Genomic DNA, 22,485 nt, shown 5'->3' with positions numbered 1-22,485 from the left:
ATAAAAAGGTATTAAGAGTGCATGATTTAAAGTTACCCTGTTTTTTGGGGGTGGTGGTGGAGGAGGTGGGGTAGGAGACAGCTCATCTGGCTGAGTGCATGTGCACGAGGACCCAAATTTGACTCCCTATCACCACATGGGGGCACTAAAGCAAAGCTTCATTAGTCAAAACAGTGTCACTCCTGTTTCTCCCTCTATCTGAAAGAAACCAAAAAAAAAAAAAAAAAACCGACTCAGGAGCCTGTAGGTATGAACACCCAGTGAAGCCCTAGCAGGGGAGAAAAATTGCCTGGTATTGAAGTTCCATGGTTTTTATTATTATTATTGTAGTTATTATTGTTATTGTTATGTCATCATTGTTGGATAGGACAGAGAGAAATGGAGAGAGGAGGGGAAGACAGAGAGGGGGAGAGAAAGACAGACACCTGCAGACCTGCTTTACCGCCTGTGAAGTGACTCCCCTGCAGGTGGAGTTCCTTGGGTTTTAACAAACCCTTTAACTGGGGGCCAGGTGGTGGCACAACTGGTTAAGCACACACATTCCAAAGGACCAGGGTTCAAGCCTCTGGGCCCCCACTTGCAGAGGGGAAGCTTCACCAGTGGTGAAGCAGAGCTGTAGGTGTCTATCTGTGTCTCTCCTCTCTACCTTGATTCCCTCTTGATTTCTGGCTGTTACTATCAAAGAAATAAAGTTGATAAAAAATATTAAAACAAAAAAATAAAAGAAAGCAGGGAAGTTAAAAAAAAAAAAAAGACAACAAGAAACACAACAACCCTTTAACTGCCCCGCCACCTCCTGGGCTGTGGTGGATACAGAGTGCAGGACTTGCAGACATGAGGTCCCATGCGTGATTCCCAAAACTGCATGTGCCAGAGGCATGTTCTGGCTCTTTTACTCATAAACACACACACACACACACACACACACACACACACACATCTGAGGGTGGGAGAGACAGCGCAGTGGTAATGCAAAACTGTCATGTCTGAGGCTTATCCCTAGCACCATCAAAAGCCAAAGCTGAGCAGTGCTCTGGTAAAATGAATAGATACATAATAAACAACTATATTACACCAAAGCGAAGGACTTGGGGGGAGAGGGTGGCAGGAAGAAAACTTTGGGGGCCTATTACATAATGAAATTGTATGCTTATGTCAATGATTGCATTGTAAAGCATTAACCCCTTCAATAAAATAAAATCAAATTGAAAGCAAAATCATTAATTAAAAACGAAGTATGTATTTTAGATTGGCTTTCACTTATCAATATACATTTAAGGTTCCTCCATGTTTTTTTTTAATTTCTTTATTGGGGGATTAATAGATTACAGTCAATAGTTTGTACATTCGTAACATTTCCCAGTTTTCCACATAACAATACAACCCCCCCTAGGTCCTCCTCTGCCATCATGTTCCAGGACCTAAACCTTCCCCCACACCCCAGAGTCTTTTACTTTGGTGCAATACACCAACTCCAGTTCAAGTTCTGTTTAGAGTTTTCCCTTCTGATCTTGTTTTTCAACTTTTTTAAAACATTTTTTTATTTCCTTTTTGTTGCGCCCTTGTTTTTTTATTGTTCTAGTTATTATTGTTGTTGTTGATGTTGTCATTGTTGGATAGGACGGAGAGAAATAGAGAGAGGAGGGGAAGACAGAGAGGGGGAGAGAAAGGTCTGCAGACCTGCTTCACCGCTTGTGAAGTGACTCCCCTGCAGGTGGGGAGCCAGGGGCTCGAACCGGTGCTTGTGTTTTGCATCACCTGCGCTTAACCCGCTGCGCTACTGCCTGACTCCCATTTTTCAACTTCTATGAGTGAGATCACTCCATATTCATTCTCCTGTTTCTGACTTATCTCACTTAACATGATATCTTTGAGTTCCAGCCAAGATGGGGTAAAGAAGGTGAATTCACCACGAACCTGAGACTTTAGAGCCTCAGAAATAAGTCTCTTTGCATGACCATTATGCCATCTACCCCTGTTCACATTTCTCAGTTTTCCACATAACAATTCACCCTCCCCAGGTCCTCCTTGGCCATCATGCTCCACCTCCATGTATTTTTTTTAAACTTTTCTTTTTTTTTAATATTTATTTATTTATTCCCTTTTGTTGCCCTTGTTGTTTTATTGTTGTAGTTGTTGTTGATGTCGTTGTTGTTGGATAGGACAGAGAGAAATGGAGAGAGGAGGGGAAGACAAAGAAGGGGAGAGAAAGATAAGACACCTGCAGACCTGCTTCACCGCCTGTGAAGCGCTCCCCTGCAGGTGGGGAGCCGGGGTTCGAACCGGGATCCTTGTGCTTTGCGCCACCTGAGCTTAACCCGCTGTGCTACCGCTCGACTCCCTCCATGTATTTTTATACCATAGCTTGTTTCTTAATTATTCACCTTCTAAGATTATTACTATTATTATTTTTTAAAGTTTTTGTTAATATTTATTTATTCCTTTTTGTTGCCCTTGTTGTTTTATTGTTGTTGTTATTAATGTCATTGTTGTTGGATAGGACAGAGAGAAATGGAGAGAGGAGGGGAAGACAGAGAGGGGGAGAGAAAGACAGACACCTGCAGACCTGCTTCACTGCTTGTGAAGCGACTCCCCTGCAGGTGGGGAGCTGGGGGCTCGAACTGGGATCCTTACGCCGGTCCTTGCGCTTTGCGCCAGCTGCGCTTAACCCGCTGCGCTACTGCCTGACTCCCCTTCTAAGATTATTTATATATTTATTAACATGAGAGAGAAAGAAGGAGAGAGAGAACCAGAGCATCACTTTGGCATATGTGATGCAGAGTTTGAACTTGGAGCTTCATGCTTGCAAGGCCAACACCTTATCCAGTGTGCCACCTCCTGGGCATTTTTCCTTTTTGGCCAGAGCACCATTCAGCTCTGGGTATTGATTGTATTTGGGAATCAAATGAACCTGGAATCTCTTGCATGCATGTCCTATGCATTACTGCTGTATATCCCCTTGGCTTTCAATAGTCTATTAAAGGACATCTTGGTTGATTCCAGTTTTTCTGTTTTTCTTAATTCATTAATGAGAATGAAAAAAGGAGCAAGATGGGAGGGTGAATAGCCCTATAAAAGGAGGAGAAAGAACTAGAGCACATGTTATGCTGGGGATAGTACTGTGGACTTCATGCTTGAGAGTCCCACATTTTATCTCTTAGGCTGGGTTCCAGGTTTATTTGTTTGTTTGTTTAAATGAGAGTATAATGTGAGAGAGTGAGCAAAACACTATTCCACCACCCACTGGCCTTTTATTTGTGGCTCTCGTAATGGTGCTGGGGAATAAACCCAGGGCCTCATGTATGCAAGGCAGATGCTCTACTGCAGAACAACTCCCCCAGCTCCTACTTCCACATTTTGGGCAGCTACAGAGAAAGCTGCTGTAAACATTTTGTGGGCAGGATCAACTAAAGTAAATGTTGGTTCTTCGAAAGAATGAACAAAATTGACAAACCTTTAGCCAGACTCACAAAACAAAAAAGGGAGAAGACCCAAATATATCGGATTGTAAATGAAAGAGGAGATATCACAACAGACACCACAGAAATTCAACATATCATGTGAGGCTTCTATGAACAACTATATGCCACCAAGCTAGAGAACCTGAAAGAAATGGACAATTTCCTAGATACTTATGAACTTCCAAAATTAAATAAAGAAGGAACTAGATAATATGAACAGGCCCTTCACAGCCAACGAAAATGAAACAGTTATCAAAAACCTTCCCAAGAAGAAAAGTCCTGGACCAGATGGTTTCACAAATGAATTCTACAAAACCTTCAAGGAAGAGTTAATACCACTACTTTTAAATTATTTATTTTTTTATTTATATTTATGTTTCCCTTTTGTTGCCTTTGTTTTTTATTGTTGTAGTTATTGCTGTTGATGTCCCCTGCAGGTGGGGAGCCGGGGGCTTGAAAAGGGATCTTTATGTTGGTCCTTGCACTTTGTGCCACGTGCACTTAGCCCACTGTACTACCGCCCAACTCCCTATACATCTACTTTTAAAAGTCTTCCAAAAGACTAAAGACACAAGATTACTCCCTTCAGCTTCTATGAAGCCAACATCACTCTGATACCAAAAGCAGACAGGGACACAAGCAAAAAAGAAAACTACAGACCAATATCTCTGATGAACATAGATGCGAAAATATTGAACAAAATTCTAGCCAACCGGATACAGCAGTATATCAAAAAGATTGTTCATCATGACCACATGGGGTTTATCCCAGGGATACATGGTTGGTTTAATATATGTAAATGAACATGAACCACCACATCAATAAAAGCAAGACCAAAAACCACATGGTTATATCAATAGATGCAGAGAAAGCCTTTGACAAAATACAACATCCTTTTATGATCAAAATGTTACAAAAAATGGGGATAGATGGATAATTCCTGAAGATAGTGGAGTCTATATATAGCAAACCTACAGCCAACATCATATTCAATGATGAAAAACTGGAAGCGTTTCCCCTCAGATCAGGTACTAGACAGGACTGCCCACTATCACCATTACTATTCAACCAGCATTGTAAGTTCTTGCCATAGCAATCAGGCAGGAGCAAGGAATTAAAGGGATACAGATTGGAAGAGAAGAAGTCAAACTCTCCCTATTTGCAAATAAAGACAACAATGAGATACCACTTCACCCTGTGAGAATTTCATACATCAGAAAAGATAGCAGCAACAAATGCTGGAGAGGTTGTGTGGTCAAAGGAACCCTCCTGCACTGCTGGTGGGAATGTCAATTGGTCCAACCCCTGTGGAGAGCTGTCTGGAGAACTCTCAGAAGGCTAGAAATGGACCTACCCTATGATCCTGCAATTCCTCTCCTGGGGATATATCCTAAGGAACCCAACACACCCATCCAAAAAGATTTGTGTATACCTATGTTCACAGCAGCACAATTTGTAATAGCCAAAACCTGGAAGCAACCCAGGTAAAAATAACAGATGAATGGCTGAGCAAGTTGTGGTATATATACACAATGGAATACTACTCAGCTATTAAAAATAGTGGTTTCGATCCCCAACACCACCATTAACAGGAGCTGAGCAATGCTTGCTAAAAAGAAAAAAAAATGATTTCACTGTTTTCAGCCCATCTTGCAGCTACAGACAGACTATGACCCACATAGTCAGCGACTGCCACCTCTCCAGATTCAAAGGAGGTCTCGAAACTTTACATCAGGCTCAACCTGACGCTGTTGACTGGCTACGGAAGAAGGGCAAACGCTAGAAGAAGAAGAAGCCCATCTTGGATGGAGCTTGAAGAAATTATGTTAAGTGAAATAAGTCAGAAACAGAAGGATGAATATGGGATGATCTCATTCACAGGCAGAAATTGAAAAACAAGATCAGAAGAGAAAACACCAGTAGAACTTGAACTGGAGTTGCTGTATTGCATCAAAGTAAAAGGGTGGGTGGGTGGGTGGTGTGAGACTATAAGTCCTGGAAAAGGATGACAGTGGACCTAGTGGAGGTTGTATTGTTATGTGGAAAACGGAGAAATGTTATGCATGTACAAAATACTGTATTTACTGTCAACTGTAAAACATTAATCCCCCAATGAAGAAATTAAAAAAATATATAATTAAAAAAAAGATCCTCTTTGAGATGATTTAAATATTTATTTATTTCCTTTTTGTTGCCCTTGTTTTTATTGTTGTTAATGTCATCTTTGTTGAATAGGACAGAGAGAAATGGAGAGAGGAGGGGAAGACAGAGAGGGGGAGAGAAAGACAGACACCTGCAGACCTGCTTCACCGCCTGTGAAGAGATTCCCCTGCAGGTGGGGAGCCAGGGGCTCGAACAGGGATCCTTAAGCCGGTCCTTGCACTTTGCACCATGTGCACTTAACCCACTGCGCTACCACCCGACTCCTGAGATGATTTTTCTGAAAGTACATATAAGTATTTTTTCCCTTTGTAAGTGAGTTTTCCAATGTTGTAGAGCCATTTATGAAAATATTATCTTTTCTTTGTTGAACTGTCTTGTTCATTTAATTTTTTTTTAAAAATTTTCCCTTTTGTTGCTCTTGTTTTATTGTTGTTATAGTTATTATTGTTGTTCTGTTGATGTTGTCATTGACAGGACTGAGAGAAACTGAGGAGGGGAAGACAGAGAGGGGGAGAGAAAGACAGACACCTGCAGACCTGCTTCACTGCCTGTGAAGCGACTCCCCTGCAGGTGGGGAGCCGGGGGCTCAAACTGGGATGCTTACGCCAATCCTTGTGTTTTGTACCATCTGCGCTTAACCTGTTGCACTACCGCCCAACTCTCCCATGACCCCCCCGCCCCCGCCAGTGAACCACCAGCTTCTGGGAAGGACAGGTTTTGAACCTGAAAACTCTGTCTGTCTGTCTCAGAGTCCACAGGCAGAGCCACTACTCCAGCCTGACCCTGTGCACGTTTTGTTTTTTTAAAGCCTTATTTAGTTAATACTACTAGAAAGAGAACCAGAGCATCCTTTGACGCTTGTGATGCTAAGTAACAAACTCAAGACCATATGCTTTTAAATCCAGAGCACTAATTAATGTGCCACCTCATATTAATTAACAGTGGGTTGCGGTTTTACTTCTTTGTTTTTAGTTAGTGCTGTGTTGGCTTTTTTTGGTGTTTAGCCTTTACACACACACACACATAGACTTACTTTACCAGGAGCCATGAGATAATGCAGATTCCCAGGATAAACCCTGGTGGCAAAACTAGTAATGATTTGAGGTTAGAGAATTTTTTTTTTTAAAGTGCTAGGGTCTTGCACATCTGTGACTCTACTGCTCTCTGTAGATTTTTTTTTTCCTTTAAAATTTTCAGATAGAAAGACACAGAGACAGGGAGAGCAGACACCACAATACTGCTCTAATGAGTCAGAGCTTCCACTGGCACTGTGTGTGTGTCAGGGACTCAAATTCTGATCCTTGAGCATGGCAAAGTATACACCTCTACATATAATGGAGTGAGGATCTGATTCCCTCTTTCTCTCATTAAATAAGCAAATAAATCTTTTAAAAGGTGAAGAAAAAAAATGCACTGTACTGGGTGAGGTATTTCCCAGTCCGAGATTACAGAAGTTTTATCTTCTTTTTTCTCCTTGCTGCCAGGACTTCAGTGGGGGTGCATGCCTGTACAATTCCATCATTCCTGATGATTATTCTTCCAGATAGAAAGTGAAAGGCAGGGAGTTGGGCAGTAGTGTAGCAGGTTAAGTACAGATGGCGCAAAGCACAAGGACCGGCATAAGGATTCCGGTTCGAGCCCCCGGCTCCCCACCTGCAAGGGAGTCCTTTCACAGGTGGTGAAGCAGGTCTGCAAGTGTCTTTCTCTCCCCTGTCTTCCCTTCCTCTCTCCATTTCTCTCTGTCCTATCCAACAACGATGACATCAATAATTACAACAAGGGCAACAAAAGGGAATAAGTAAATAAATAAAAATTATATATAAAAAAAGAAAGTGAAAGACAGACAAGGAAAGAGGGAAAGAGAAATGGGAGGGAAAGATAGACATCACAGCACTGTCCCACTGCTTGTTAAGTTTCTTCTCTGTGTGTTGCTCCTATGTGGTGGCTGGAGGCTAAGACTTGGGTCTTCACACACGATGAAATATATGCTCTACTGAGTGAGTTATCTCCAGTCCCTAGAATTTTTTTTTTAAGATTTTATTTATTTATGAAGAAGATAGGCAGGGAGAGAGGGAGAGAGGGAGGGAGAGAGGGAGGGAGAGAGAGAATATGAATGAACCAGGCATCACTCTGGTACATGTACTGCTGGGGATTGAATTCAGGACCTCATGATTGAGAGTCCAATGCTTTATCCACTGCACCATCTACTTTACCTCCCTAGATTTTTTTTTTGAAAATACCCTAGATGTTTTTATCTTAGAGAAGATGTTACTTTTCCCAAGACTTCTCTTTTTTCTCCTAAAAGGTATAAAATATGTTCTACAGAAGAATGAATATGGGATGATCTCACTCTCAGGCAGAAGTTGAAAAACAAGATCAGAAAAGAAAACACAAGTAGAACCTGAAATGGAATTGGCATATTACACCCAAGTAAAAGACTCTGGGGTGGGTGGGTGGGGAGAATACAGGTCCATGAAAAATGATGAATGAAATAGTGGGGGTTGTATTGTTAAATGGGAATCTGGGGAATGTTATGCATGTAAAAAAAAAAAAAGAAGTAGAAATGCAAAGCAGAAATTGACTGAGTTTGGAGTATGGCACCAAAGTAAGAAAGCAGAAGTACACTAGAGTTTGCAGTGAGTACCTCCCTAACACTTCCTCTCCACTATTCCAAGCTTTGGGTCCATGATTGCTCAACAATTTGTTTGGCTTTGTATGTTAACTCTCTTTTCAGTCACCAGGTTCCAGATGCCATCAGGATGCTAGCCAGGCTTCCCTGGATTGAAGACCCCACCAATGTGTCCTGGAGCTCAGCTTCCCCAGAGACCCATCCTACTAGGGAAAGAGAGAGGCAGACTGGGAGTATGGACTGACCAGTCAACGCCCATGTTCAGCGGGGAAGCAATTACAGAAGCCAGACCTTCTACCTTCTGCAACCCTCAATGACCCTGGGTCCATGCTCCCAGAGGGATAGAGAGTGGGAAAGCTACTGGGGAGGGGGTGGGATATGGAGATTGGGCGGTGGGAATTGTGTGGACTTGTACCCCTCCTACCCTATGGTTTTGTTAATTAATCCTTTCTTAAATTAAAAAAAAAATTAAAAAAAAAAAGAAGTTGAAAAACAAGATCAGAAAAGAAAACACAAGTAGAACCTGAAATGGAATTGGCATATTGCACCCAAGTAAAAGACACTGGGGTGGGTGGGTGGGGAGAATACAGGTCCATGAAGGATGATAAATGACATAGTGGGGGTTGTATTGTTAAATGGGAAGCTGGGGAATGTTATGCATGTACAAACTATTGTATTTACTGTTGAATGTAAAACATTAATTCCCCAATAAAGAAATAAATTAAAAAAAAATGTTCTAGAAGAATAACTGGTTGAATAGCTAAGTAAATGGATGGGTGCATGAGTTTCATTGTTTAATTGTCTATGTTTATTGATTTGATGTTAGTAAAATTTTATATTTTGGCCTTATTTCCCTTCAGAGAACTGTGGTGAAATAGGTGAATTAACTACTTCTCTATAAGATCCCTAGAAAGTCAATGCTCCACGCACCTTATAGAACAAGTCCTTACACTTTACCATGATGACACAGAATCACAGAATCTGAAGAGTTGGAAGGGAATTTAGAAATTATATTAACTTTACATTTGCCTCTGTTAAAGCCTATCTACCACAATAATCCATTTCATATACCCAACACTTTTGTGTGTACTGGAGATAACAACAGAGGAAAATAAGGGGGGGGGAACTAATGCCAGAAAGGTGAGAAAGGAGTCATAATTTAAATATAGGAATTAGGAAAGGTCTCTGTAGAAAGGTGACACATAAGCAAAGACATAAGGGAAATGACAAAGGCCATAAGGTGAGAGCCTGCCCGTGTTCCAGGAACAACAGCTGCAGGCAGTGTGGCTGGTGCCAAATCAGAGGGACAAGCGGAGTCAGACAAGAGAAGTCAGGGGGCTAGATGGCTCGGCAGGTCCCTCTAAGAAGCTTAGTTGTGTTTTTTTGTTTGCTTACTTTTTTGATACAGAAAAGGCAAAGAGGGTGATGGAAAGACAAAAAGAGTGAGAAAGGAACAGAAAAAGACCACAGCACTAACATTTCCTTCAGTGTGGTGGGGGTTGGACATGAACCTGCATCTTGAACATGGCAAAACAAGTACAAGGGCAACAACACGGGCAACAATATGGGAAAATGGCCTCCAGGAGCAGTGGATTCGTGATGCGGGCACCGAGCCCCACTGATAACCCTGGAGGCAAATAAATAAACAAACAAATGAATGAATGAAAAGAAAACGGCAAAACAGCACACTATCCAAGTGAGCTATTTCGGCAGCCCAGAACCTGGGCTTTTATTCTGAGACGGGAAATGTAGGTTTCAACATGATCCTATAATTATAATGTTGAGAAGGGACCTCAGGGGTATAAGGCAGAAATAAACAGACAAGTTGGGATGATGTTATAATAATCAATTCATGGGGATAGATAGCATAATGGTTACACAAAGAGATTCTCAAGCATGAGGCTCCAAAGTCCCAGGTTCAATCTCCTACACCACCATAAACCAGAGCTGAGCAGTGCTCTAGTTAAAAAAAGAAAAAAAAAATCAATTCATGTTAACAGTGGAGGTGAGAAGAAGTGGTCAGGGATTTTAGAAATATTTGAAACTGAAGCATGGCTGCAATACTTCTGAGTGAATGTTACCATTTTCTGGTAAGCAGGTTTAGGCGACAGTGAATGAAAAAAGGGAATCTGATTGTGGAATGGACTGAAGTTGCGACAGACCTGCCAGGCAGTGAAGTGAAAATGCCAAGTTGGCAGCCAAGTTCATATATATGAAACTGGAAGTCCAGAGGATACTTCGGGTTAGAAATTAGTTTAGAATTACCAGCATGTAGGCAATAATTAAAGTCTTGAAATTGGATGAGGTCATTTAAGCAACAACTTAGAAAAGAAAAGCACAGGCTTAAACTTCTGGGAAGACTTCCTCATTTGGAGTCCAGGAAAATAAAATAGAAAGGGAGATTAAGGAGGAATAGCCAGTGAGGCAGGAGGAAACTGAGACAGACTGCTGCGGGAGGCTGGAGAAACAGCTCACCAGGTAAGCTGTGTACTCTCCCACGCGTGCGGTCCAGGTTCAAGTCCCAGGCCACACTGGAGTGCGATGGCACAGGTGCTGTGGTATCTTGTCCATTCTCTCTTCTCTTTTTCATTTTTATTATTTTTGGGGGTATTATCTTTATTTAGTTATTGGATAGAGACAGCCAGAAATTGAGAGGGAAGGGGGTGATAGAAAGGGAGAGCGGAAGAGGAACACCTGCAACATTGCTTCACAGTTGTAAAACTTTCCCCCTGCTGGTGGGAACCAGAGGCTTGAACCTGGGTCCTTGTGCATTAATAGCATGTGTGCTCAACCAGGTGCACTACCACTCAGTCCCTCTCATCCATTCTCTCTTATTTTAATTAACATTTTTTATCTTCATTTATTTATTGGCTAGAGACAGTCAGAAATCAAGAGGGAAGGGGGAGATAGGAGGAGACAGACAGATACCTGCAGCACTGTTTCAACACTTACAAAGCTTTCCTCCTGCAAGTGGAGACTTGGGGCTTGAACCTGGGTCCTTGTGCATTTTATAGCATATGAGCTCAACCAGGTGCACCACCACCTGGCCCCACTGGCCCATTCTCTATCTGAATGAAAAAACTGACCCGAGAGTGGTGAAATCACACGTGCACAAAACCTTGGCTTGTGGGGGTTGGCAGGGAAGGAAGGAAGGAAGGAAGGAAGGAAGGAAGGAAGGAAGGAAGGAAGGAAGGAAAGTAAAAGATATACTAGAAGCCAAGAGAACATTTTAAGGGTAGTATGACCAATTTATTTTTATTTATTTTACCATGCTGTTAGGTCAGATGAGTACTGAAAACTGAGCACAGGACTTAGCAGTATGGAATTATTTTAGAGTTTTGTTGCCAAGAGAGGTTGTGGAATGAGCCAGTGTCTAGAGGAGAGTCACAGTCAAGACATAAAGCTTCTAGCTTTTTTTTTTTTTTTTGAGACTCTGTGCTTGCATAGTTCCTCCACTCATAGTAAACTTTTTTGAATTTATTATTTATTTTTTATGTTGATAAAGACAGAGAAAATAGAAGCAAGAGGTAGAGAGAAGGAGGGACACCCTGCTCCACTGCATATAAGGCTCCCCCCTCCCACCCCCCCACACCCCCCGCAGGTGGAGACCAAGGGCTCGAACCCAAGTTCTTGAGCATGGTAATTTGTGTGCTTTACTGGTTACGCCACCACCGGCCCTCCTATTTATTGATTTATTTCCAGAGCACTGTTCAGCTTACTGTTCTGGCTTATGGTGGTGCAGGGGCTTGAACCTGGAACTCTGAGGCCTCGTGCACAACAGTCTTTTTTCATAACCACTATTCTATCTCCCTCACCATTTTTTCCCCTTAAGATAAAGGGTGAGAGACAGAGGAGAGAGTGACAGAGAGAGGAGAGACTTCACAGCACTGCTCATCAATTATGAAGCTTCTTGCATGCAGGTGCTCACTCCCATGGGGTGGCCGGGAGCTGGAATCCCAGTCCTTGCTTATGGTGAACTGCTTGGTCTACCAGTGGCCATCTCTTGGCCCCTGAGCTTTTTGCTTTTAAACAAAAGGAGCTATAGGATGTGCATATGCTAATAGAAATGATTGCTGGCAACAGGAAAAGCGAGTGGAGGTATTCAGGATACGAGTTGATTTCTACTGGTAATGAAAACACCAGACATCAACATGGCTAGTATAGAGTTTATTTTATTTCTCCCCCAGAGCACTGTTCAGCTCTGGTTTATGGTAGGGCTGGAGATTGAACCTGGGATCTATGGGACCTCAGGCATGAAAGTCTTTTTTTTTTTCATAACCATTGTACTATCTTTCCAACCCTAGTTTATTATCTATGACCATGTTTAAGGTAAATGCAAGCTTTCTGTCAGAGACTAATACAATGAAATGTGATTTTTTTTAATACCCAAGTTCACCCCCTCTTTGGTTTTAGGGTGTGATTGTGAGATTGAGTGGCTGAGGTTAGGTATATAATGAGATTATTCAAGGAGAGGTAAAGGAACTGAAAGGTCAATCATGATTCCCATGATTATTATGTGGTCAGTGAAATTGCCCAGAATTCTGAAACGTTAGTTCTACAGCATCTGACAGAATTAAGATCTCACCATCTGTTTGAGCCAGAGAGTCCTCAGAGCACGAGGTGGCTTTTTACTTATGGATAGTTTCAAATGCATGAAACTTCTTCCCCACGTTGAGCTAAGCTCTGTTACTCACTACTTCCCTTTTAGTCCTCTAGAACTAGCAATGGTGAGACTAATAAACACTGCTCTTGAAGCAACCGAAGACAGTTTCTGGCATCTTCTTTCCAGGGAGAACACCATCAGGTCTTCCCACTGGTCCTTTTATCATTGTTTCCAGGCCTTTCACTAGCTTGGTTGCTCTCCTAGGGATACATTTGATTTGCTGATTTCCTTGGGGTGAGGAGTCAGTGACAAGTGACTTCCCTTCTGCTGTTCAAATCTCTATAGTAATGAAGAAGTGGCTTTATTTGCCAAGGTAGTTGTGGGCACAACATTGTTACTGAGCAACAGCAAAACATCTTACACAATTTACACAAAGATGGTTCTCTTTTACAATCTACAGCCTTCTGTTAGCTCTTAGCTCATCATGACTAATGTTATGGTAATTGAATTACTGACAAGAAAGAACGTTATGGTGTTAGTGTTAATAACACACAACAGAAAAGAGCATGAATGAATGCATCAGAGGGAATACTTACAAGAACATCAGTATTTTCAAAATAATTCCTCCAGTAAGGTCTGATTTTCCTTTGTCCACCAATGTCCCAAACATTCAATTTAAAACCTTGTGACTGTACACTTTTGATGTTAAAACCCTGAAACACACAGAAGCAAGAAACACCAGATCTTACTAAGCTTGGTCACGATCCTGACAAAATTACACTTAACAGTTGTGCTGTTTATTTATTTATTTTTTGTTTTAATTTTATTTATTTTCCCTTTTGTTGCCCTTGTTGCTTGCTGTTGTAGTTATTAATGTCGTCGTTGTTAGCACAGAGAGAAATGGAGAGAGGAGGGGAACACAGAGGGGAAAGAGAAAGACAGACACCTGCAGACCTGCTTCACCACCTGTGAAGCGACTCCCCTGCAGGTGGGGAGCTGGCGGCTCGAACCAGGTTCTTTACACTGGGGCTTGCGCTTTGCGCCATGTGTGTTTAACCCGCTGCGCTACTGCCCAACTCCCGTGCTGTTTATTTATTATGAGACTCTCTGCCAGATGTGACACTGAAAATGGTTTGCTATGACAGGAAAGAAAGAAATGTATTTATACATGCTCACTTCATTCAGGCTATAGAGCCAGTACTGTAATGTCATGGTTAACACCACTTTCTACAATGAATATAAACACACAGTCACACATGAAATTGCTGAGAGCAAGTTGGCATCAGAATGACTCTGATAATCAAGCCAGACCACATTTCTTGAAGAGCCCAGAGAATGGTAAAATTTGGCAGGACATTACAAACAGAAACTGAATCTGAAGAACAAGAGAAATAAATGCTAAACTTAAAAAAGCCCAAGAAGGGCCAACGGAGTAATGCAGTGGTAGCACAGGGCTTGCATGTGAGAGGTCCCAAAATAAGGAGTGGGGAATAAGAAAAAGATACAAGGAGCCAAGAATAGCCAGGGGTGGCTCAATGGTAGTGTGCAGGACTTGTAAGCATAGGGTCTGGAGTTTGATCCTCAGTACTGTTTACACAGACAGAAAGTCAGAGTGACGCTCTGGTTCTCTCTGTGTATCTCTCCCTAATAAATAAGTGAAAAGTATAAAACAAATGGTAAGGGGACAGGCAGTGGCACACCAGATTAAGTGCTCATTTTACAATGCACAAGGGCCCACATTCAAGTCCCCAGTCCCCACCTGCAGGGGGGAAGCTTCGTGAGCGATGAAGCTGTGCTGCAGGTGTCTATTTCTCACTCCCACTCTATCTCCTCTTCCTCTCTCAAGTTTTCTCTGCTCTATAAAAAAAAAAAAAGAAATTAAAATTGAAAAATAAAAAAATGGCAAAATGTGCATTTGAAAATAAAAAGAGATGGGACAGGTGGTGGTGCACCTGGTTACATGCATATGTTACAGGGCACAAGGATACAGGTTCAAGCCCCTGCTTCCCATCTGCAGGGGCAAAGCTTCACGAGTGGTGAAGCAGGGCTGCAGGTGTTTTCTCTGTCTCTCTACCTCTTTATCTCCCCTGCCCCTCTCAATTTCTCTCTGTTTCTACCCAGTAATAAATAAAAATATTTTAAAAAGAAAAATAAGAGACTAAAGCTACAAATCCGAAAGACTCATTATTTAAGAGCAGTTAAAAAAAACAAAACAGGGAGTTGGGTGGTAGTGCAGCAGGTTAAGCGCACGTGGCGCAAAGCGCAAGGACCGGCATAAGGATGCTGGTTTGAGACACTGGCTCCCCACCTGCAGGGGAGTCACTTCACAAGCGTTGAAGCAGGTCTGCAGGTGTCTATCTTTCTCTCCCCCTCTGTCTTCCCCTCCTCTCTCCATTTCTCTCTGTCCTATCTTACAATGATGATATGAACAACAACAACAATAAAAATAACTACTACAACAACAAAAGAATAGAATAAAAAAAAAAGAAAACCATGTCTTCAAATGGATTCGTTGGAAAAGGGCACTGACCCTGGGTACTATACTATGAGGGGTGTCATGGGTAAGTATCAGTGCTTCCCAGACAGGAAGACAGACCCAGCTGGAACTGCATGTTCAGTTTTTTTTTTTTTTAAGTATCTTTTACTATTAGATAGGACAAAGAAAAATTGAGAGGGGAGGGGGAGACGGGGAGAGGGACAGAGACACCTACAATCTTGCTTCACCAGTTGTGAAGCTTTCCCTCTGCAGGTAGGGAACAGAAGCTTGAACCCGGGTCCATACACACTGTAATGTGTGTGCTTAACCAGGTGCGCCACTGCCTGGCTTCTCTGCATGTTCAAATTCTGAAGCAAAGTTCACAAGTATGGCTAGTGATGAGAAAAAATAAACAAATGGACATTGGAAACTTTTTAATTTTTTAAAAAAAATTTAAATCTTTATTTATTTGATAGAGACAGCCAGAAATTGAGAGGAAGGGAGAGACAGAAAGAGGAGACAGAGAGACACCGGCAGCCCTGCTTCACCACTTGTGAAGCTTTCCCCCTGCAGGTGGGGACTGGGGGCTCGAACCCAGCTCAACACGCGCTCAGCCACATGCGCCACTACTCGGCCCTGAAACTTTAAAATTTTCTTACCAGAGCACTGCTTAGCTGACTTATAGTGGTGCTGGGGACTGAATCTGGGACGTGGAAGCCTCAAGACATCAAAGTCCTATTGCATAACTGTTATGCTATCTCACCAGCACTTTGCTTCTTCTTTTAAACAGGGATCTCTAATGAATTAGAAAGGTAAGAATTTATCTTCAGGACAGTTACTCAAGGTGGGATCTGGAGGAAGGTGAGCCAATCAGGGGCAGGAAGAACTCAGAGCTGGGAGTAGTGTGGGAAGAGAGAATTTAATAAAACCTTAGTGATTTGGAAAGGAGGCTCTTCATGAGAAAGACCTAAACAGAATCCTGTAAGCATGATATAGTGAAATGAGTATTTGGAAAAATCTAATCTTGCAGAGGACCTGGTGGGGGTTGTATTATTGTGTGGAAAAATGAGAAATGTTATGCATCTTGAAACTACTGTGTTTACTGTTGACTGTAAAACATAATCCCCCAATAAAGAAATTAAAAAAAAAAAAGAAAAATCTAATCTGGGCTGGGGAGACAGTATTAGGTTATGCAAAAAGACTTTCAAGTTGGAAGTCGGGTGGTAGCACAGCAGGTTAAACGCATGTGGTGCAAAGCGCAAGGACCGGTGGAAGGATCCAAGTTCAAGCCCCCGGCTTCCCACCTGCAGGGGAGTCGCTTCACAGGCGGTGAAGCAGGTCTGCAGGTGTCTTTCTCTACCCCACTCTGTCTTCCCCTCCTCTCTCCATTTCTCTCTGTCCTATCTAACAACGACATCAATAACAACAACTACAACAACGAAAAAACAACAAGAGCAACAAAAGGGAAAATAAATAAGTAAATATTAAAAAAAAAAAAAGACTTTCAAGTCTGAGGTACCATGAGTATTTATCAGTCATGAGTACTACCATAAACCAGAGCTGAGCTGTGCTCTGGTTAAAATAAATAAATTAATTAAATAGAAATAATAATTTAAAAAAATCTAATCTGGTCTTTGGAGATAAAACAATGGTTTATGCAACTGACTTTCATGCCTGAGGCCTGGAGGCTCTGGGTTCAATCCTGGCACCACCATAAGTCAGAACTGAGCAGTGCTCTTGTGAAAGGAAGAAGAAAGGGAGAAACAAAGGGAAGGGAGGAAAGGAGGGAAAGAAAGGTCTAACCAACAGCTTGCTTTCATAAAAATGATATTTTGGGCAGGGGTAGATAGCATAATGGTTATGTAAAGAGACTCTCATGCCTGAGGCTCCAAAGTCCCAGGTTCAATCCCCTGCACCTCCATAAGCCAGAGCTGAACAGTGCTCTGGTTTAAAAAAAAAAGTGACATTTCAACCAGCATAAGTAGAGTTAAGTAAGTTTGGGGATTCCAGCATAAACATTTGCCTCACTGGACAGCTTGCCAACATGACTGCCTGCAATGAAGGACAAGACACAGCACAACAGTCCAGGGAACACTGCCACACAATCTCCCCTGAGGACGTGTAGTCACCAGAGGCGAACTGGGATGCTGTTGACTACAGCACTTCTAGAATGCCAATGACAAATAAACTAGCCACTTAAGGACTCTGAAGGGAGATGGTTTAAGCAGATATGAAAGGGAGTTTAATTCGGATTCACTGAGAAAACCACTTTTGGACATATAAAAATTCTACATTTAGCTATCATATATAAACATCAAACCTAGTAACATTAAATCCTCCCTGGGAAGAAGTAGGGAATAAGAATAAATCCCGGGGGGCAGTGTGATAGCACATGGCGTGAAGCACAAGGACTGGGGTAGTGATTCTGGTAGAGCCCCGGCTCCCCACATGCAGGGGGGTCGCTTCAAAAGCGGTGAAGCAGGTCTGCAGGTGTCTATCTTTCTCTCCCCCTCTGTCTTCCCATCCTCTCTCTCTCCATTTCTCTCTGTCCTATCTAACAACAACGACATCAATAACAACAACAATAACAACAGCAACAAAATGGAAAAAATGGCCTCCAGGAGCAGCGAATTGTAGTACAGGCACCAACCACTCAGTGATAAGCCTGGAGGCAAAGAAAAAAAAAAGAATAAATCCTGGAATTTGATCATGTGTATCAACTGTCTTAATATTTATTTATTTATGTTAAACTGGGACACAGTACATGCACTACAAATCCACAGGTCCTGGTGGTCATTTTTCCTCCCCCTCCCTTTCCTTTTTATTAGGACAGAAGAAATTGAGAGGGCAGAGGGAGATAAGGAGGAGAGACATCTGCAGACCTGCTTCATCACTCGTGAAGAGTCGACTTTGCAGATTGCCTTCCACATGGTAGTGTGCATTCTGCCCCTCACCTCCACCTCAAAATTCTTTAAGTCACCAGACCCTACACATCTAAGAAATTAATTCAAAGGAAATAATAATGTACTAACATTTGCAAATGTGCATTACACAAGTATCAATAGTTACATCTATAATAAAAGATATTCAAGATGCAATGTTAGATGAAAAAGATAATAAAGAAATATATATATACTTTTTTTAAATCAGAGCACTGCTCAGCTCTGGCTTAAGGTGGTGCAGGGGATTGAACTTGGGACTTTAAAGCCTCAGGCATGAGAGTCTCTTTCCATAACCATTATGCTATCTATCCCCCTGGAATAGTATATTCCTTCTCTTTCTCCCTCTCCTCTCTCTTTTTTAATTTAATTTTTTTATATTTATTTATTCCCTTTTGTTGTCCTTGTTGTTTTATTGTTGTAGTTATTATTGATGTTGTTGTTGTTGGATAGGACAGAGAGAAATGGTAAGAGGAGGGGAAGACAGAGAGGGGGAGAGAAACATAGACACCTGCAGACCTGCTTTACTGCCTGTGAAGCGACTCCCCTGCAGGTGGGGGGCTGAGGGCTCGAACCGGGATCCTTACGCTGGTTCTTGCGCTTTGCGCCACCTGCACTTAACCAGCTGGGCTACCGCCCGACTCCCCTCTCCTCTCTCTCTCTCTTTTTTAATTTTTAAATTTTTTTGCATTTATTTATTTATTCCCTTTTGTTGTCCTTATTGTTTTATTGTTGTAGTTATTATTGATGTCGTTGTTGGATAGGACAGAGAGAAATGGAGAGAGGAGGGGAAGACAGAGGGGGAGAGAAAGACACCTGCAGACCTGCTTCACCGCCTGTGAAATGACTCCCCTGCAGGTGGGGAGCTGGGGGCTCGAACCGGGATCCTACCTCGGGTCCTTGAGCTTTGAGCCATGTGCAATTAACCTGCTGCACTACCGCCCGGCTCCCTCCTCTCTCTTTTTTTACCAGAGCACTGCTCAGCTCTGGCTTATGGTGGAACAGGGGATTGAACCTTGGACTTCAGAGCTTCAGGCATGAACTTCTCTTTGCATAACCATTATGCTAACTACCCCTGCCCTAAATTTTTATTTTTTTAAATAGAGAGACACTATTTGTAATGTATGGATTATAATAAAATGAATGGATCATGCTTCTGTGTAATTGATCACCAAGGGACTGGATGATGGAACACCTGGCTGAGTGCAGACCTGTGTTAAAATGTGCAATGAACTGGGTTCGAGCCCCTGGATCCCACCTGCAGGGGGAAAGCTTTGCAAGTGGCAAAGTAGTGCTATAGGTGTCTCTGTCTTTCCCTCTATTTCCCCTTTCCCTCTTGATTTCTTTCCTCTATCCAATAAATAAATATTTAAAAAAATGATAGCCAAGACCAAATAAAAATTAAATGTCTGTAGAAAAGCAAAATAAGTAAATAAATAAATAATAAATACAGAGATAGGTGTGTGTAGGGGAGTGAAAGCACCCAAGCTTCCTCCAGTTTGGTGAGGGCTGGGCTTGAACCTGGGTCACATGCCTAGCAAAGCAGCATACTATCCAAGTGAACGATTTTGCTGGCCCTTCTTATTTATTGTTATTTTTAATAAAAATTCAAACACGGGCAGAGGGTAGATAGCATAATGGTTATGCAAATAGACTCTCATGCCTGAGGCTCCAAAGTCCCAGGTTCAACCCCCGTACCACCAGGAGCCAGAGCTGAACAGTGCTCTGGTAATAAAAAATAAAAAATAAATAAATAAATAAATAAAAATTCAAACATATCCATCACATAAATGCACAGAAAAAAAAAAAAACAAACTTGAGTGAATATAGTCTAAAGTTAGCAGCGGTTGTCTAGCTTAAACTTTCTATTTTTGCTATGAACATCTAATACTTTTTTCTAATATAAAATGACAGCACAAGGAGCCAGGCAGTGGTTCACCTGGTTAAGCACATGTTACCATGCACAAGGACCAAGGTTCAAGCCCCTGTCCCCACCTGCAGGAGGGGAAGCTTCACAAATGGTGAAGCAGTGATGCAGATGTCTTTTCCTTTCCCACTTTATATCTCCCCTTCCTCTCTTGATTTTTGTCTGTCTCTTTCCAATAAATAAAACAAAATAAAAACAGTTATTTTGCACTTGAATAATAAATATGAAACACTTACATAGTATCAGAGTTGAGTTACATATAACAACACATCAAGAAAAATTGAAAGATAGAATTGGGACTCTGGGTCTGTAACTTTGAGTTTATTTTCATGTTTGCAGTGTGTAAGTCCTCATGTTAGTGATGTTCTTGAGTAAGACAACCTATCTAATGCTGAAAAAAAAAAAAAAAAAAAACCACAGTCTTTCTTTTTCTGGCAGAAATCGTGACACATTAATATATGTTTTCAGTCCTTCTAGGCTAGACTACTGTAATTTGTCTCTCCTTAGGCTATACACTAAATTTGTTTAGGAGTTGTAAAATTGCTCATTTTGGAAGCAGTTGCAAATCAGTAAGACTCATAAGCTGTGAAGTACATACAGCAACACAGCCAAAGCTGTGTCAGAGCAAAGCTGACACCAAGCTCTTATCAGTGACAAAAAATGCCAAATAACCTTGGTCTTGTTAAAACTTCTAATGCTCAAATACTTTAAAGTGACTAAGACCAAGTACATAGTCTCTCATTAAGACACCAAAAGACTTAGTCAAAGGCAAACTTTTCTTAGGATTTCCTACAGGAAAGAAGATCTCAAGAAGCCTGTTAGACTTGGGGCCGGGTGGTAGCACACCTGGTCGAACACATTAGTTACAATGCACAAGGACCCAGGTTGGATTCCCTGGTCCCCATCTGCAGGGGGGAAGCTTCGTGAGTGGTGAAGCAGGGCTGCAGGTGACTCTCTCCCTCCCTACCTCCTCCTCTTGATTTCTCGCTGTCTCTGTCCAATAAGTAAATAAATAAATTAATTAATTAATTAAAAAAGAAGCCTTGGTGAAGCAGGGCTGCAGGTGTCTAGCTCCTCCCCCTCTCTCAATTTCTCTCTGCCTCTATCCAACAATAAATAAAATGTAAAAAATAAAATAAAATAAAGAAGCCTATTAGACTTCTTATGTCTTTCAGATATATGCCTAGGAGTGGCACTGACGGGCCAGCAGGTATCTCTACTTTTATTTAAGGGCTCCCCATACTGTTTCCCACAGGGGCTGCACCAGTTTGTATCCCCGCCAAACGTGCACCAGAGTGCCTTGTTCTCCAAAGCGGTTATCTTTTGCCACTTCCCATCTCAGATGATGGAGGCCATTCTCACATGTGTGCGGTGGCAGCTCTTTGTAGTTTTGATCTATTTAGGTCTCTTGCCCACTTTTTTTGTTTGAGCTGTATGCTCTCTCTCTTTTTTCTCGAGCCACTAACTGAGGGTGGGGGATGGAGGAAACAAGACGGCTTCACTGCTCATGGAGCTTCCCTTCCTGCAGGTGGGGGCCAGCGGCTTCAACCTTGGTCCTGTGCACGGTAATGTGTCCACTCTGCCACCACCAGGCCCCAGGATTTCTTTATATATGCTTGAAACAAGTTCCTTGTCAGATGCGTGATGCGCAAATTTCAACTGTTTTTTTTTAATTAAAAAAATTTTTTTTATATATTTACTTATTTATTCCCTTTTGTTGCCCTTGTTTTTTTTTATTGTTGTTGTAGTTATTATTGTTGTTGTTATTGATGTTATCGTTGTTGGATAGGACAGAGAGAAATGGAGAGAGGAGGGGGAGACAGAGAGGGGAAGAGAAAGATAGACACCTGCACACCTGCTTCACCGCTTGTGAAGCAACTCCCCTGCAGGTGGGGAGCTAGGGGCTCGAACCGAGATCCTTAGGTCAGTCCTTGCCTATGTATGCTTAACCCTCTGTGCTACTGCCGGACTCCCGGTAGGTCATCTTTTTAGCTCGTGGAATTTCCTTTCAATGTACAGACACTTTTCAGTCTGATGTAGGCCCATTTACTAACTCTTTTTTTTTAGTTTCCCTTGCCCGAAGGGTTGAGTTTCTGAATACATCTTGGTGTAAGTCACTGTTAGATTGCTTTAAAAAAAAAAAAAAAAGCAGTAATAACAAAGACGCCTACCTGAGCGCTTTCATCAGGACTTGTCTTGCTGTCTCCACACTGTGTGCACTCACTGCCTAATGTGGGTGTTTTGCTTGCTCAACCTTGGGAAAGAGGAGGGCTGAGAAGACTGGGTT

At 42.0% G+C, this 22,485-nt stretch overlaps 1 protein-coding gene across 4 annotated transcripts in view; it reads right to left on the bottom strand.

Moving 5' to 3' along the window:
- The window catches only part of ARL3 (ADP ribosylation factor like GTPase 3), a 69,812-nt gene that overhangs the window by 28,102 nt on the left and 19,225 nt on the right, over window positions 1-22,485 (bottom strand). For 3 of the 4 annotated variants that reach the window (XR_009544681.1, XR_009544680.1, XM_007530724.3), the window contains exon 3: window positions 13,453-13,569. The exons of the other annotated variant lie outside the window; for it this stretch is intronic. Coding sequence is in view for 1 of the 3 variants with exons in the window: in XM_007530724.3 (XP_007530786.1) it covers window positions 13,453-13,569 (117 nt within the window). In the remaining 2 variants the exon portion in view is untranslated. The remainder of the gene's footprint in view (window positions 1-13,452; window positions 13,570-22,485) is intronic. 4 annotated transcript variants of the gene reach the window in all.

Source organism: Erinaceus europaeus, chromosome 14, assembly GCF_950295315.1.
Source record: "Erinaceus europaeus chromosome 14, mEriEur2.1, whole genome shotgun sequence".
In the NCBI taxonomy this organism is placed as follows: domain Eukaryota; kingdom Metazoa; phylum Chordata; class Mammalia; order Eulipotyphla; family Erinaceidae; genus Erinaceus; species Erinaceus europaeus.
The sequence above is the reverse complement of the archived record's forward strand: the minus strand, read 5'-3'. Positions and strand labels throughout refer to the sequence as shown.